This window comes from Danio rerio, chromosome 7 (genome assembly GCF_049306965.1).
Source record: "Danio rerio strain Tuebingen ecotype United States chromosome 7, GRCz12tu, whole genome shotgun sequence".
Lineage (NCBI taxonomy): Eukaryota > Metazoa > Chordata > Actinopteri > Cypriniformes > Danionidae > Danio > Danio rerio.
Window position 1 is genome coordinate 28,633,371 of NC_133182.1, and position 18,133 is coordinate 28,651,503.

An 18,133-nucleotide genomic window follows, 5' to 3' on the forward strand; every position below is an offset into this window, starting at 1 on the left:
CGCTGTAAACAACCACAGTCTTCAGCAGTGTCTCTCTATGCGGATGCTTTCACTGCATTCTACACCTCAAATAACAAACTCGCAAAAGTACATTTCTTATTACTTACATATGCTTATTTATTAACACGTGTGAAAGACACTTGTCAGATTTTATTTTTGAGAGCCAGCATTGGGTTCAGCTGTGTGCTCTTCATTTTCTGTCCAATTCAGGCAAACTGATACGGCTGTTTACACAGCGCAAAAGGGGCAATGCGTAGTGACATAGAGCCAATCCGCCAATCACAGTACATTATGTTAGCTGGTCAATCAAAGCCTCTTGAAGGCTGGCCTAACAGAGGAATTTGGAAATATGACAGTTATTCTCATGTTACCTGGGTAGCAGTATATAATCAAAGTAAGATAGATGAAAAAATAATGTGATTTTTATTTTTAGCGCAAATTCACACATGAGCTGATGCTGTTAGTTTACAATTTCTTAAGACTGCAATGCAAGTTAAGGACAAGTTCATTCATTTATTTTTTTCCTCGGCTTAGACCCTTTGTTCATCTTGAGTCACCACAGCGGAATGATCGACCAACTTATCCAGCATATGTTTAACACAGCGGATGCCCTTCCAGCTGCAACCCAGTACGGGGAAACTTCCATAGACACCCATTCACAATCATACACTATGGCCAATTTAGCTAATTCAATTCACCAATGTCTTTGAACTGTTTGGGAAACCTGAGCACCCAGAGAAAACCCACACAAACACGGGGAGAACATGCAAACTCCACACAGAATTGCCAACTGACCCAGCCAGACTCAAACCAGCGACCTTCTAGCTGTTAGGCAAAAGTGCCAAACACTTAACAACTGTGTTGCCGATAAGGACAAGTTTTTTTATTTGTTTTTAGAGTTTGTTCTCTCATGTGTGAGTTTAGCACTTAGCTTTAAAGGTAATGATGTTGTAATTAGTGCTAAGTTTCATGCACAAGCCCACTGTTTTGCTTCATAAGAGTTACAGGTATTCATTTTGTTTTGCCTGTATTATTATTATTATTATTATTGTTTTGACATACAGTGCAGAGAACTATTGATTATCTATTTATATCAGGGGTGACCAACCCTGTTCCTGGAGATTGACCTTCCTGCAGATTTCCGTTGCAACCCATATTAAACACACCTGCCTGTAATTATCAAGTGCTGTTCAGGTCCTAATTAATTGATTCAGGTGTGTTTGATCATGGTTTGAGCTGAACTCTTTAGGAAGGTCGATCTCCAGGAACAGGGTTGACCACCCCTGGTTTATATGGACCATAAGTTAACAAATTTGTATTTTTGGACAAACTATTCTTTTAAATACTCTTTTAAAAATGCATAAACAATAAGGTCAGCCAATGTCTTGAATTTTTATGGATAATCTTTCACTGCATGTATATATTAAATTCTGAAACTTGTGCAATTTGTCAGATTACTAAGGCTAAAAATGCATAAACAATGAACCGAATGGTCAAAAACTCACTTTTCAGATCTCCGACTACACCACTGACTCTAAACAGGAAGCGATTGGGTTTATCACTTTTTGCGGTCCTCCAACACATTTTCACTGCGATCTGCACTATTTGCACTGTGTCTCTGTATTGGCATGTGTTGTGAAAATTTGCATGCTATATACGGTCAGACTTGGTGGCACAGGTGGCTCAGTGGTTGGCACTGTCGCCTCAAAGCATAAAGGTTGCTGGTTCGATATCCAGCTGGGCCAGGAGATATTTCCGTGTGAAGTTATTATGAAGCATCCTGGATTGTGTTTTTTAATATTGTTTGTAAGTGATTTGTCTCTTTATGTGTTTGTTGTGGGCGATACATTGGCGCAGTAGGTAGTGCTGTCGCCTCACAGCAAGAAAGTCGCTGGTTCAAGCCTCGGCTGGGTCAGTTGGCATTTCTGTGTGGAGTTTGCATGTTCTCCCTGTGTTTGCTTGGGTTTCCTCCGGGTGCTCCGGTTTCCCCCTCTGTCCGAAGACATGCGATACAGATGAATTGGGTAGGCTAAATGGTCCGTAGTGTATGAGAGTGAATGAGTGTGTATGAATGTTTCCCAAAGATGGGTTGCAGATGGAAAGGCATCAGCTGCATAAAACAAATGCTGGATAAGTTGGCGATTCATTCCGCTGTGGCGATCCTAGATAAATAATAAAGGAACTAAGCCGAAAAGAAAATGAATGAATTATTGTGTTTGTTGTATCATGATGCTACTGCCCTAATTTAATTGCCTCTGGTGGGATTAATAAAGCAGCTAAACTAAACTAAACTAAACTGACAAATTGTGTAAGTAGTTTTTTATTTGCATGTATTTTCTTAACATGCAGGACATTTAAGCTCTCTCGGCCACCGTACATATAGAAACTTGAGTTGACACAGGCTTTTAGCAAGTCTGTCGCCTTGATTTTATTTTTAAAATCATAATTTTTACACTCTTAAAATATCTATTTGTATCCTTACCTCCACAATGAGCAAGTCCGTAGAGAGTGTAGCCCTTGTTGCAAACACACTGGAAGCTGCCAGGTGAGTTTACGCAAGTGTGGTCACACGTCCTCTCAAAAAAGCACTCATCAATATCTATAATCAAACAAAAAAATTGGATTTACTTAAATACTAAAATACACAGTTACTGCATCAAACACACTGCTATTCCATATTGAGTTTGAAAGAAATGAATCAATAACAGGGAGAGGTACTTTTCTTAGAAGACTGGTATCAAGGAGAGGGTGTTGTCTGTGTGCTTAAATGAAAAGTATTCTTCAAGAGATGAGCGTTATACACTTAGTCTGTGTTAAGGATCTTCAAAGGAATCTTGCAAGTCGATACTGGCTCCCACCCTGTCTTATCTCTAAAGCTAGTTACAAACACAGATGCTAACACAAACCCCACGCTGTGTTGTGTTGGGCCTATAGCAGTCGTACCCTGGCATGAACGCTCGTCCGTCAGCAGCTTGAAGCCTTTCCGACAGCTACATTCGAAGCTGCCAATGGTGTTCCTGCAGTAGTGGTCACAGCCGCCATTGTGGAGCTCACACTCATCTATGTCTGAGAGACAGAGAAGGACCAAATCACACTACAGAACATAGATGAACTAATCAGCTGTAGGGTTAAACCTTTCCAGAATGTTATTTGGGTAACACTTTAAGTTAAGGAACAATTCACACCAATTACTACTGGCTTATTATACAGATATTAACTGTTCATTAGCACTTAAAAAGTATTAATTGTCATTTTACATTCCTAATCCTACCTTACTAACTATTAATAAGCAGCTAATTAGTACTTTATTGAGCTAAAAGCCTTATTTAACGGTTTGCTAATAGTGTGAATTATACATTGAAATAAAGCGTGACCTTTACTTGTGACATTAAAATGACAGTTAAGCAAAAAAAAACATTATAAGGTGTTTACAGGGCTTGGCAGTAACTCTTTTTAACCACCCCAACTAGTGGTTTTTCAATGTTACTAGCCTCTCAGCAATTTCACAGCCCAGATATTTGGTGTTGGGTAATTTATTCATTTATTTTAAGGTAATGTTTGGAGTTACTTGATCATTCATAATTGATTGGAATTAGGGCTGTGCAGTATATCAAAATTGTTGAAATACCACAAACATGCATATGGCAATTTACATATCTCAATGGGTTGCAATAAATGAGCAATAATAATAAATGAAGAAATGCCTTTGTGTGCCTGCACTCTGAAAAGCTTTTTAGCACATCAAGCAATGCAGTTAAATGCCTACACACATCTTTGAAAGCAAGCAGAGTGGATATGGTGCTTTTATGTTGAAAAATCGGTAATTATTTGAGCATGCATGTTTAAAAACTATTTTATATATTTATGCAACAGTAAAACATTGCTTTATTTTCTCTGAATTAATATAACATCCATGTATGTAATAAATCCGTTTCATATATATATATATAAAGAAAAAATATATATTATTTATTATATATTATTTATTATATAAATATATTAAATATATTTATTGAAGTCAGAATTATTAGCCCCCCTGCATTATTAGCCCCGCTTATTTTTCCCCCCAATTTCGGTTTAATGGAGAGAGGATTTTTTCAACACATTTCTAAACATAATAGTTTTAATAACTCATTTCTAGGCCCACACGGAATCTGCGCGCAGAATTCCGCAGATTTTCCGCAGGATTCCACAGATTTCTGCAGATTTTCAGCCCATCATTATTTCTGTTATTTACTTGAGTAAATGTGTAAATCTGAATTTATTCAGTTTTTATTCAGTAATTTATTACTTTTTATTTCATATATTAAGGTTTTAGTTATAATACTCCCAAAATAATTCCGCAGAAATCAGCAGATTTTTACCAAAATTCTCTGCAGAAATAGCAAAAAACGTCCGCAGATTCCGTCTGGCTCTGCTCATTTCTAATAACTGATTTATTTTATCTTTGCCATGATGACAGTAAATAATATTTTGCTAGATATTTTTCAAGACACTTCTATACAGCTTAAAGTGACATTTAAAGGGTTAACTAGCTTAATTAGGTTAATTGGCAGATATGGGTAATCAGGAAAGTTATTGTATAACAATGGTTTGTTCTTTAGACTATTGAAAAAATATATTGTCCATTTTGGCTAATTGTTAAAATGGCATTTAAAAAATTTAAAACTGCTTTTTTTCGAGCCAAAATAAAACAAATAAGACTTTCCCCAGAAGAAAAAATATTATCAGACATACTGTGAAAATTTAACATAATTTGGGAAATATTTAAAAACAAAAATAAATTATATATAGTGCACATTTGCACTATAGACAAATAAATAAATAAATGATGAATGAATGAATGATTGAATAAATAAATGATGAATGAATGAATAAATGTATGAATAAATAAATAAAGAAATAAATAAAGAAATAAAATCTTAGCCCGAACTTTTAATTGATTTCGGCAATTTCTAAACTTTTTTATTTTAAATGTGCAATGTGACTTCAACATATTTTTATGAGCTTTTACCTAAAAGAAACTTATTAAAAAATGTGTGTACGGCAACATTGTGATAGAAATGCTGATTCAAACCTTTGCAGGATTTGCCATCAGGCTGCAGAGTAAATCCCACCGGGCAGCTGCAGCGAACACCAGTGGATGTGTCCTTACAAGTGCTGTCACAGCCTCCATTATTCACCGCACACGTCTCTTAAGAGCAAACCAAAGACATGCGCAACAGGTTAGAAAGCGTGGTCAGAAATCCAAAGACTAATCAGTTCATTAATATTTCAACAGTCTGTATACTATATCATTCTCCACAGATGTAGAAGGCCAAAGGCAGAGAGGCCATACTCAGTGCGTTGTGTAAATATGAGTTGGCAGAGACAAATACAACACTCAGCACTGTACAATAAACATCGCCAGTCTCTATCTCTCTCTCTCTCTCTGAGAGAAAAAAACATGTGAAATGTACCACTCTATCACCAGGACATATTTTACAAGAGAGAAATCAGAGGTGGTGAAGTGTGGGTCCCCAGTCATTTCACAGTTTACCTAAAAGACTGAGGAATGCTCAGCTTGGCCAGGCCATGCGTGTCTAAATATATGAACTATAGGCGAATGTAATGCTTCTTGGATGTCTCTTTAAGCATTGATAGATTTAGCCCGTTTCTCTTGGGGAAACGGAACATTTTGGAATTATCTGTTGATGTACAGATTGTTGGTGGTAGAAATTTACCCATAAGCAGTCGCCGCTTGACTCGTTTGTCTACCTCTGCTAAAGACGTGGCATTGTGATCTGGGGCGGTGGGGGCCATTTCATCCCTTTCTGGAAAAGATGAATAAAACATAAGAAACAATATTGGCTTGACATTGTATTGTACTGTTATATAGTATATAAAATACTTGTTGAAATGTCAGAATAATTAATATTGATGAAATCATTTATTAATGCAAGTTCTTTCTGAGGTAGAAATTCATACCGACTGCACAGTTCCTCTTTTTATAATGCAACAAAATCATAATACGATCTATAATACATAATAATTTCATGAAAAAATAAAGAGCTATGAAAATACACAAAGTAATGACAACAAAGTGTTGTAACACGTTTCTATAACTTTTTCTTTCTCCTGATCTCACACTGCCCTACTTCAAGGACTGTATGAGTTTTTTTTCCACCTCCCTTATTCCAAATGTATCTTATTTCCTCTTAAGCTACCTCTCGTCTGACCTGTCTTCCCCTAAAATGTGTGATTTTGTGTATGGTCGAGGGGGTCCAATTTCACTACATGTTAAAAGTGTATGTGACAAATAAAGGCTTCTTCATTATCATTATCATCATCATCATCATCATCATAACAATTCAAATACGTCAACATCAATAAACATTACAAAAGATAAAAGCCTTAATAGCTTTTTAATTTTTTCAATTAATAAAAATTCTACAATTTTTGAAGGAATCATTTTTTAAATAATTCACAAAATATAATGGTTCTTTTTCCTTCACGATTTACATTCAAAATACGCCATATTTTCTAACATCTACTTATTTAAAGTGAATTTCAAAAATGTAAAGACCCATAGGATATTCTCTATTACACTGTTTTACTTTATTGTTATGTAAATATAAATATAAGCTTTTTAGCTAGGTAACATTGTTCAGGGGACCAAAAAAAACTTTCACACTGTTAAACAAAATAATCAACCTTTTGAACTTTCCAGTCGTCATATAATACTTTTTTTAAATTTGTAAACTTAAATTTTATTTCTATAGTTTCTATTTATTATAAAAAAATTGTCTTAACTAATTAATCAAAGTTTAGATATGAAATAACATGACCCCTCGTAAATCATTTTAATACGTTGACCAGGTACTCATTTTAACGCAGTGCTCAGCATATAAGTACATCCTTTTTTGAAAATTAACATTTTTATCCATTACTCAACGAATTTGGGTAATATATGGTGCATTTGAACAAAAAAGATTTATTAAACAGATATATTTAATAAATTAATATTTTAGTCAAAGAATATCTTTAGAAATTGAAAGGCAATACGTTTTAATTCATGCTAAATATTTTTGAAAATGTTATTTAATATTTTTCTCTAACATATAAATTTGGTCAACAAAATTTTTAAACCATTATTGCAAGTCATTTTGTTTAGATTAGCTCCAGAATTGACTTCAGTACTAACTATTCTAATGTATATGCACAAATATTATATTGTAAAGCATCCTATGGAAAATATTCGTTTAAATGAGAGATTTGTGGGGGGGTGTCCTTACATATGCTGAGCACAGTATACACACACTGATGACTGACTTCATAATCCTGAAATATCATCATGCCGTCTCTGATATTAATTGCATTTTTAAACATTTTAAAAACAAAATATTTTTAATGCAAACACATATTACGTTGCTGAGACATCTTCCATTGTGACATCACTCAATCATTCCTCAAAATGTAACCTACAAACTAACCATGTTGACATTTTCTTAAACAGCCCTAAGCAAAGAGACCTCCCTGTCTGCTCGACTCTGCGATAAACACCCTTGCATTGTGTTGTAGTGTCCGCAGATACATAAAGATTATTATATGTTCTGTGAATCAGGACAATCAAGATGAGCAGAGGCAAAATCATGGACGATGTGGAGAGAGCGAGACAGCGATAAATACAGAGCCCACACACACAGCCCGCAGGCTCCAGCTGTGCTTCCTCATTATCAGATAAAAGTGTGTGTTTGTGTCTGAATGAGAGATCTCTATCACCACCTTTGCACATAAGTGGATAAAATAAAGATCAGCTTAAAATACCTGCCAAGAGATCATCGTAAACGTTAAAGCTACATTCACACTGCCACTGCAAATCTGATTAATGGTGTATCAGAACAGAATCTGATCTGTCTACACTGTGTATCACAACTGTTCAGATCTGGTTTGTGTGTATCCTTTGGTGCTCTTTCTCCTGCTATGTCTTTGCCAAAAAACAGCAACAGGAGCAACAGAAGCTTAATACATATGCTGCCTTATAATAGAAGCTCCAATACAGATGTTGCCAGATGACTAAACAATAAAGGTTTCAAAAAAAGTGTTTGTGATGCCATACAATAACCATTTTTGTTCCCCAAAAGTATCCTTTAGTGAAAAGTATGTATTAAATATGTATCGAAATTACTGAAATATCACAAAAAGTGTTGGCTAAAGTTACTTTAATAAGTAATATATCATGATTACCTATCTTAGTCTTATAAATAACACGCAAAAATAACTTAACTCATACTTTCACATTACACACGACAGTTACTTTTTTAGTCACTCTTATATATATATATATATACACACACACACACACACACACACACACACACACACACACACACACACACACACACACACACACACACACACATATATATATATATATATATACACACACATATACACACACATATATACACACAACTATTTTTCAAACAGGCAACTCACGGGCAACTCATGTGATCCTCGCAGGGCTACCTGGTGCCCACAGACACCATGTTGGTGACCCCTGCTTTAAACTATATATGATCTATATATGTAAGGCATTAAGTCTTGTGCACTGTTCAAATGTAATACTCTTTTTCTTATGTTCAGGATGAAAACATCCATTGAAATAAACTGCTGTAAAAATGCACCAGATAAATATTTTTTCTTCTGGAGATTTTCTTCTAGATTTGTTTTATTTCAGCTAGAATAAAAGCAGTTTTAAGTTTTTTAAAAAACAATTTTAAGATCAAAAATATTAGCCCCTTAAAACTATATTTGTTTTCAATAGTCTACAGAACAAACCAGCATTATACAGGGTGGGCTATTTATATTGATACGCCTTAAACTTATTGGGAATTTCACAAGAAAAACCAATGGTGGGCTTGGTTTTAATGTAACTATATTCTTTCATGAGTTATTTAAAAGCCCCCTCACATTTACTAATGTGCCACAAACAGGACATTATTATCACCAACCATTCCCATTTTATTAAGGTGTATCTATATAAATGGCCCGCCCTGTACAATGACTTGCCTAATTACACTAACCTGCCTAGTAAAACCTAATGAAGCCTTTAAATGTCACTTTAAGCTGTATAGAAGTGTCTTGAAAAAGATCTAGTATAATATAATGTACTGTCATCATGGCAAAGATAAAATAAACCTGTATTAGAAATGAGTTATTCATTCATTCATTTTCTTGTCGGCTCAGTCCCTTTATTAATCCGGGGTCGCCACAGCGGAATGAACCGCCAACTTATCCAGCAAGTTTTTATGCAGCGGATGCCCTTCCAGCCGCAACCCATCTCTGGGAAACATCCACACACACATACTCATACACTACGGACAATTTAGCCTACCCAATTCACCTGTACCGCATGTCTTTGGACTGTGGGGGAAACTGGAGCACCCAGAGGAAACCCACGCGAAGGCAGGGAGAGCATGCAAACTCCACACAGAAACGCCAACTGAGCCGAGGTTCGAATCAGCGACCCAGCGACCTTCTTGCTGTCAGGCAACAGCACTACCTACCTAAATGAGTTAAAACTATTATGTTTAGAAATGTGTTGAAAAATCTTCCCTCCGTTAAACAGAAACTGGGGAAAAAAATATACATGGAGGCTAATAATTCAGGGGGACTAATAAGTCTGACTTCAACTGTATATGCTATTGTATCTGCACAAAATGTTAATAAATATATTTGGCAAAAAAGAATGAAAGATTACATGGATGTTGAAATGGTTCTTCATGGAACTATCAAGTGCCAATAAAGAGCCATTATTCTTAGTGCATGTTGCCATTACGTCTGTCTGGGCAGTGGAAGATGCATAGATTGTTGGCATGCACGACTTTATTCCATTCTGCTGTCTCTGTTAGTCTTAACATCCAAAGAGTTGTGTAGACCAGACCTGACAAGCAGCTTTTCCACTCAACTTGCATTTCACAACAAGGCAGCCTTGTTCCTACAAAGACGTTCAGCATGTTTTGTACAATGTCTGAAATGTTTATGCTTCATGTGGTGTAAAAAAAGTGGCATGGGGAATTTTTTTTTAACTAAATGCACAAATAAGAGCTGGGATACTGAAAACGATTTTAAAAAAATAGGCTCAGACATTGTATACACTCAACTAAACTACTTGTTTAAAATGAGCTGAATCAACACAATTGTTGAGGTTTTTGGGGACAACTTCTTTGTTTTATGTGCAATCCACTTAAATTTGTAAAAACAGTTAAGTTATTCTATTTGTTTGGGACAACATGAAGGAATTGTGTAGAACCCAGCATTTTTTACAGTGTATAATCACACTGCATGATTTTTTTTTTGCCATTTAGTCTTGCTAAAATGATACTAGTTATTTTGTAGGATGTTGGAAACAGGTAGCCATTGACTTCCATTGACTTTGCATATCAATATGGCTACCGGTTTCCAACACTTTTCAAAATATCTTCTTTTCTACCTTATTACAAAAACACAAAGGTTTGCAAACACTTGATAGTGTGTAAAATGTTACGTTCGGGTGAACTATCCCTTTAATGGATCGATAGCAAAGCTTTAAAATAAGTAAAGCAGCCTTACCTACACAGGTTCTGCCATCTGCGTGCAGCATGTACCTGACGTGGCATCTGCAGATTGGCCCCTGCTCGGTATCCTCACAGATGTGCTGGCAGCCCCCATTACCATGGTTGCAGGTCACTGTTGACAAGCAAAACAGCATCACATCAACAGCCGTCTTGTGGCATTTTTCAGCTTTATGGCGGGTTAGAAACACATTCGCACGTACAGATGCAGCCCCGCTGGTTCTTGGCCAGTTCGAAGCCCGGCCGGCACTCACAGGCCACGCCACCTTTTGGACTCTCCTTACAGATATGACCACAGCCATGCTCTTTATTCATGCAGCTCAGGCCTTCTGCGAAAAAGAGATATGGTCAGAGAGCCTGAAACATTTGCTTTTGGTGTTTAATAAAACTATGGACATATTTAAACCCTTCATTTGTTTTGTTTTTTTCCGCTTAGTTCCTTTATTATTCTGGGGTCGCCACAGTGATATGAACCACCAACTTATCCAGCACATGTTTTGCGCAGTGGATGCCCTTCCAGCTGCACTCCATCACTGGGAAACATCCATACACACTCATTCACACACATACACTACGGACAATTAAGCTTATTCAATTCACCTATATCAAGTCTTTGAACTTGTGGGGAAAACCGGAGCACTCCCACGTGAACACAGGGAGAACATGCAAACTCTACACAGAAATGCCAGTTCACCCAGCCGAGGCTCGAACCAGCAAGTTTGCGAGGTGATCGTACTACCCACTGCACCACTGTGACAGCCATTTAAACGCTTGAATTCAATTTAATCTTCCTTTAAATGACACGTATGTCATTCAATCAATACTAATTCTGTCATTATTTACTCACCCTTGTGTCTTTCTAAACATGTATGACTTTCAGGTTTTTTTTTTTTTTTTGTGAAACACAAAAGAATATATTTTGAAAAATGTTCATAACCAAACAGTTATGGTGACCCTTGAAAGATAAACTTCATATACATATTCCAAAATATCTACTTTCAATAACAGATCTTTACTTTTGGGTGAAGCATCATAATATTTCTGTTATAATCTATAAATAATTTAATATTTCATTTTGAAAGTTTATGAATGCAGCCGTACATTATATACATGTTGTTTTTATCTCAAAATATTATTATTTGATCAGAGAAAAACCTTAAATTTTTGTGGGTTGTGTTTCATGATGAACTTTACATCCCTAACAAAGTTCACAGACAAATTAGCTAATATTTACGTTACACATCGCCTTTAAAGGGATAGTTCACCCCAAAAACAAAGCATTCTGCCATTTACTCACCCTTTACTTTCCTCTGTTAAACACAAAATATAATATTTTGGAAAATGTTGGTAACCAAACAGTTATGGTGACCATTGGAAGATTTATTTTCTATACATGTTCCAAAATTTCTTCTTTCGTGAAAGTAGAATGACAAAATAACAGATCTTTACTGCTAGGTGTACTATCATAATATTTCTGCTATAATCTATTAATAATTCAATATTACATTTTGAAAGTTTGTGAAAGCAACCGTACATTATATACATGTTGTTTTTATCTAAAAATATTATTATTTGATTAGAGAAAAACCCTTTGAAATTCTGTAGCTTGTGTTTCATGATGAACTTTACATCCCTAACAAAGTTCACAGACAAATTAACTAATATTTACATTACCGATCAGTTTTAAAGGGATAGTACACGCCAAAAATAAAACATTCTGCCATTTACTCACCCTTTACTTTCTTCTGTTAAAGACAAAAAAAATACTTTGAAGTCAGTTGGAAACCTGAAACCATTGACTTCCTTTCTTCAAAATATCTTCTTTTGTGTTCACAAGAAGAAAGAAACGCATAAAGGATTGGAACCGCTTGAGTAAATAGTGCATAAATTTTAATTTTTTGGCAAACTATCCCTTTAAGTGAGGAAAATATTCTTTCGGGGCACCTGTTGTTGCATTTCCTTTCAAATTCAACAGCCGCAAACCTGACCTGACATCAGTAGCGGCTCTATGGGTCAATGTAGAGAGTCTGTTTCCTCCCATTCACTCTGCAGCTCAGTGGATGTGCTGATAGGACTTAGCAAGTTTACCCAGAGAAAGCAAATGGGGTGGAAAGCCTTGCAAACCTTAGCTCAATTTACCAAGGGGAAAACAATACTCGCAGCTGAGAAGCTACAGACACATAAAAAGCTTTTTTATTCTCATCTATGACACAGGCCACAAAGCCCTGAGTGTTGCAGTTATTAACTTGTTTTGTTCCTCTGAACACGGGGCTCCCTTTCCCACAGCATGGGTCCTTTGAAAATGAACGGCTATAGATAATGCCCAGAGAGGGAACCCAACTTAAAAGCTGTCATTCGCCATTGTGCTGTCAATCACGATCTTATGTGAGAACTATTAGAAATTAGGTTGCCTTTCCGTTGACTTTGCTTACTGACACCTCTGCAAAATAAAACAAGCATCTCACTTCATGCTCGTTTGACATCCGAAGTTGTGACGAAGACAACAAAATGACCGTCATGATTGCTATTTGGAACTGACCATTTACATCACATCAGAAGAAACCATACTAACATACACTCATTGATCAATATGATGGTGAACATAGGCTGATAAAGGTGTGTTGAAGGCAGCGGCTCACCCACGGAGCGATGGATGCATGTGTGCTGATTGTCACTCAGGAAAAAGCCTTGCTTGCAGCGACACTCATAGCTTCCCATGGTGTTGACACATACATGCTGACAGCCGCCATTGTTGAAGACACATTCGTCCACATCTAGAGACAGAGTATGTTAAAGCACTGCAAACCACACATTTCCATATGCAACAATAACTCGTGGCATGTTTACAACAAGAACGATTACTGGTGAATAATATTGTCTGGCTTGGAGCAATTTGGCACTTAATAGGTTCAAGCTATTTACAGCAGAATGAATTCTGATTGGCTGTCAGTGTTTTTATAATTCATCAGCTGGAAAACAAAATCTGCTATTATAGTTGTGGTGTTGATTCTGCCACTCAATATTATCACAACGATTTTTATTTGATATTTTAGTGCTGGAAAAAGATTAATCACATCCTAAATAAAAGTTTGTTTTGACAAGTTATATGTGGATATGTGAGTACTATGTAGATTTATTATGTATATCTAAGTAAATATGCATGCATATATTTGAAAAAATGTTTATTTATATTAAGATATAAACTATATGTAGTTTAGTTTTAGTTTAGTAAATAGCACATTTTTTAAAACACAACGTTGCCCAGAGTGCTGTCAACACAGTCAATAATTAAAATGAGTCCTACATTACATACATAACAATTAAAACAGAAGGCAAACCCCTCAACATTAAAAAGATCAAATGCTGAAGAACAAAGATGCAGTTTCAGAAGCTTTTTAAAAACAGATAAAGTTGGAGCGTGTCTAATGTGGGGTGAAAGCTTGTTCTAGAAATTTGGGGTGATAAAAGCAAAAGCCCAATCCTCACTTCGCTTACACCAGGACCTTGGTACAGAAGGAATAAACTGATCAGAAGACCTTAGTGACCTACCAGGATTATATACAGTTGAATTCAGAATTACTAGCCCCCTCAATTATTACCCCCCAAACCCTGTTTTTATTTTTTCCCCAATTTATGTTTAATGGAGAGACGATTTTTTTTCTACACATTTCTTAACATAACATTTTTATTAAATCATCTCTAATAACTGATTTATTTTATCTTTGCCATGATTACAGTAAATAATATTTCACAATACATTTTTCAAGACTCTTCTATGCCCTTCTATAAAGTGACATTTAAAGGCGTAACTAGGTTAATTAGGTTAACTAGGCAGGTTAGTGTAATTAGGCAAGTTATTGTATAATGATGCTTGTTCTGTAGACTATTAAAAATATATAGCTTAAATGGGCAAATAATTGACCTTAAAATTTGTTTTAAAATAATTAAAAACTGCTTTTATTCTAGCCAAAATAAAACAAATAAGACTTTCTCCAGAAGAAAAAATAGTATCAGACATACTGTGAAAATGTCCTTGCTTTGTTAAACATTATTTGGGAAATATTTAAAAAAAATAAATATTTTCAAAGGGGGCTAATAATTCTGACTTTAACTGTACATGTAAGAGATCCAATAATTAGGTGGTGCCAGACCATTTAATGACTTATAAACAAAAAGAATCATTTAAAATCAATCCTTGATCTAACAGGCAGCCAGCCCAGAGAGGAAAGAACTGGAGATATGTGCTCATGCTTGCGATACAAATTACAAATTAATTAAAATATCTATGCAAAACAATGTATATCTTTGTTTTTATGTACATAATAAATACATGTAATGCACACACATATACATAATTATATCAAAATAAACTTTTATTCTGGATGCAGTCAATCGCGATTAATCTGTGACCAGCACTAGAGCTGCACAATATATCATTTTAGCATTGATCTTGCAATGTGTTCATTCACAATAGTCACATCGCGAAAACATGCAATATTGAGTCTAGATTATAATTATATAATAAAATAAAATATATAATATAATAATAATAAACATGTTTGTATGTGAGGGTTTTAAAAGCATTCAGGCCTAAAAAAATACAGTTTGTAACTTTGACAAATCAATAATGATTGAATTGTTTATAACATGAAGACCACGCAGTATTGTTTTACATTCGTTTATTCACCTCCCGTACAGTCCATTTCAAAGTGGTCATGTCATTGGCCCATGAACATTTTCATAACTGTAACAAGAGGCAATTCAATCATAACAATGTTAAAACAGCTATGATAACATTATTTATCAATATGTGGCTCTTTTTGGATTCTCAGAAGCAATAGAAATCAAAAATGTAAAACAGAAAATACACTGGGACCATTGTTTTTGTGTACATCTCTCAAAATGGCCTATACCTGAATACAGTTCAACTCCTCAAAAAACAATCAAACGCTGTTTATTTAATTCGTATCTTTTTCATTATTAAATTCATTTATGCTTGTAGATTGTTTATGCATATGCACTCCCCTAAAAAATCATCCCAATCAATCTAAAATGAATTCCTTCCAAATACTTATTTAACACATCTAGTTAAATTGTTTTTATATCACTATATGTATTGCAAAATAAAAAAATAAGGCAATGTTACATTTTAACAATATTGTGCAGCCCTACCCAGCACTCTATTGTTGTTGTTATTATTATTATGACTTATGCTAGGTGTGAACAGCCTTTCAGTCAAAGCCATTTGATTATGTTCCAAAACACTTGCAGTGGGAATCATTAACTTTACCCCTTTACACATGTATACATGATTTCTTCCCAAATTTCTACTCACCGAGACAGTTGTGCCCATCATGTGCCAAATGAAACCCATCAAGGCAAGTACAGCGGTAATTGCCAGGTATGTTGTTACATTCGTGTACACAGCCACCATTGTATTCCACATCACATTCATCAATGTCTAGGAAATGGAACAGAAATCAAGGCTGACGAATGTTTGCTATTTCTTCTGAATTATAGGGGAACTGCTCTTTAAAAACACGTTTAAATGGTTAAAAAACTATTTGGGAGAAAAAAAGTAATCAAGAACTTCCTCTTCTGTTAAGAAAAAAAGGATATCAGTATTTACTATAATATTGAATATTCCACTGACTAACAGAGCTGTTACCTTCACAGTGTTTTCCGTCCCCTTTAAAGCCTGTTTTGCAAGTGCACTTGTATGAAGTTGGGGTATTTTGACAAATAGCATCAATGTGACAGGCATCACTTCCCTCTGCACATTGATCTGCGTATCACAAAAACAATAGTAAATATTGTTTAGTTTGTTATAATAATGTTCGCAATATAATTCCCAACAGAAAAAGCGCAAGAGTGGGGAGTTTGGAGTTGTAAACAAACCTCGATACTGCAACAATAACAATCTAAACACAGTGTAATTTATTCTGTTACTCAAAAATCCCAAAAATATTAAATGTCAAAGAAATAATTACCCATACCGTACTAAAAAATCGGTTGTAGTTTATGAACGATAGCCCCCCCCAAAACAGTGTATCCAAACAAGAGGACGTAAACAAGCCGCAAAGGCGTGCGAATTGAAATTGCGTGTGTAGAGCATCGCGTGTAACAAAGTAAAGACTCTTACCAGTGTTGTGAGGAAGTGCGGCGCTTTGGCGAGTGTTTAACAAGAGCAAAAACAAACAGAGGAGCCGTACAGTCCAAACAGCTCCCATGGTGATCAGTTCAGAGTTTAGAGTCGAACTCAACAACACGCGTTTACTCTAACACGAGTGTCCCACTCATTTTCATCCGCACTTTGTCAGTGGCTTCGCGCTTCTGAGCGCTTCAACAGAAGATGTGTGCGAGTGCGCGAGCGTGGGTGCGTGTGTGTATGTGTGTGTGTGAAAGAGGGCTTTTTCTGTCTCTCTCTCTCTCTCTCCATGATTCTGTGTGTCGGGGGATGGGGGTGTGAGCGCATTCACACAGAAGTGTTTCTTTTATTGATCTCCAGGAGCGCATGTACTGCGGACTCAATCGATTCTGATGTCATTGAATAAAATGGGACAAAGGGAGATGTAATAGATGTGTACAAATCAAGATTAACCTCAATATTAAATATTGCTTTATAATAGGTAGGCTAATATATAATCAGTTACACTGTAAACGCAGTGTGGCTTAAACCTACACAATTTCATGTGTAGTGGTTGTGATTCTTGCTAATATAAAGGGAATATAAAACCAATTTTACCTCAACACTGAAAAAATTGTATTTATAATTTTTTTACAACGGCAAACAATATGGAGTGAATTTAACAGAAATCAAGTTGGACATTTTCTTCATTCAATTTGTTTGTTTAAATTTAGACCATGTAAATCATTTTCAACTTGTGTTTGCAGTTAATATTTTTCACTGAACAAACAAACTAAACGTTCTGAATTTATTTATTTACTTAATTGTGTGTAATGGTACTTTTTCACTTTGGAGGAAATTTTAGTTTGCTATATGCTTATCTTATAGGGCTAAAGAAAATCTATGTCAGTTAAATCTGTCAGTTGCCTATTGTAAATGTAAATATGGAAATTGCATTTAAAATGTTATAACAGGTTTCCCAGTGATTGGGTTGCAGCTGGAAGGGCATCCGCTGCGTAAAACATTTGGTGGATAAGTTGGCGGTTCATTCTGCTGTGGCGACCCCTGATTAATAAAGGAACCAAGCTGAAAAGAAAATGAATGAATGTTATAACAGGCAAATCATTTTAACGGCTAGTTTTTAAGGAAAAAGAAAATGCTGACTTAAAGTTGTTTTTAAAAATTAATGTACTGTAATAGTCTAAACAAAAACTGGATTCAAAAAGGATTTCAAATAGCCTCTTTTAGCCAATGTTTATAGAAGTCCCTAAAAATATTATTATAATTTACTACGTTGTTTAGCTGGGTTGTTTACAACCATGTTTTATGGTCTATAATAATAATAATGATAATAAAAACATGATAATTCCAAATGACGTCATTTTGCTCAAATTTAAACATGTACCAAAAC

General features: G+C 35.3%; 1 protein-coding gene across 9 annotated transcripts in view; it reads right to left on the bottom strand.

The window, feature by feature from the left end:
* The window catches only part of scube2 (signal peptide, CUB domain, EGF-like 2), a 42,386-nt gene extending 25,456 nt beyond the window's left edge, over window positions 1–16,930 (bottom strand). For 5 of the 9 annotated variants that reach the window (XR_012382412.1, XM_021477522.2, XM_005166393.5 and 2 more), the window contains 10 exon segments: window positions 16,738–16,930; window positions 16,264–16,380; window positions 15,931–16,056; window positions 13,235–13,369; window positions 10,799–10,924; window positions 10,594–10,710; window positions 5,724–5,813; window positions 5,078–5,194; window positions 2,944–3,066; window positions 2,483–2,599 (listed from right to left, as the gene is read on the bottom strand). Coding sequence is in view for 8 of the 9 variants with exons in the window: in XM_021477522.2 (XP_021333197.1) it covers window positions 2,483–2,599; window positions 2,944–3,066; window positions 5,078–5,194; window positions 5,724–5,813; window positions 10,594–10,710; window positions 10,799–10,924; window positions 13,235–13,369; window positions 15,931–16,056; window positions 16,264–16,380; window positions 16,738–16,825 (1,156 nt within the window). In the remaining variant the exon portion in view is untranslated. 9 annotated transcript variants of the gene reach the window in all.
* Window positions 16,931–18,133: the final 1,203 nt, after the last annotated feature.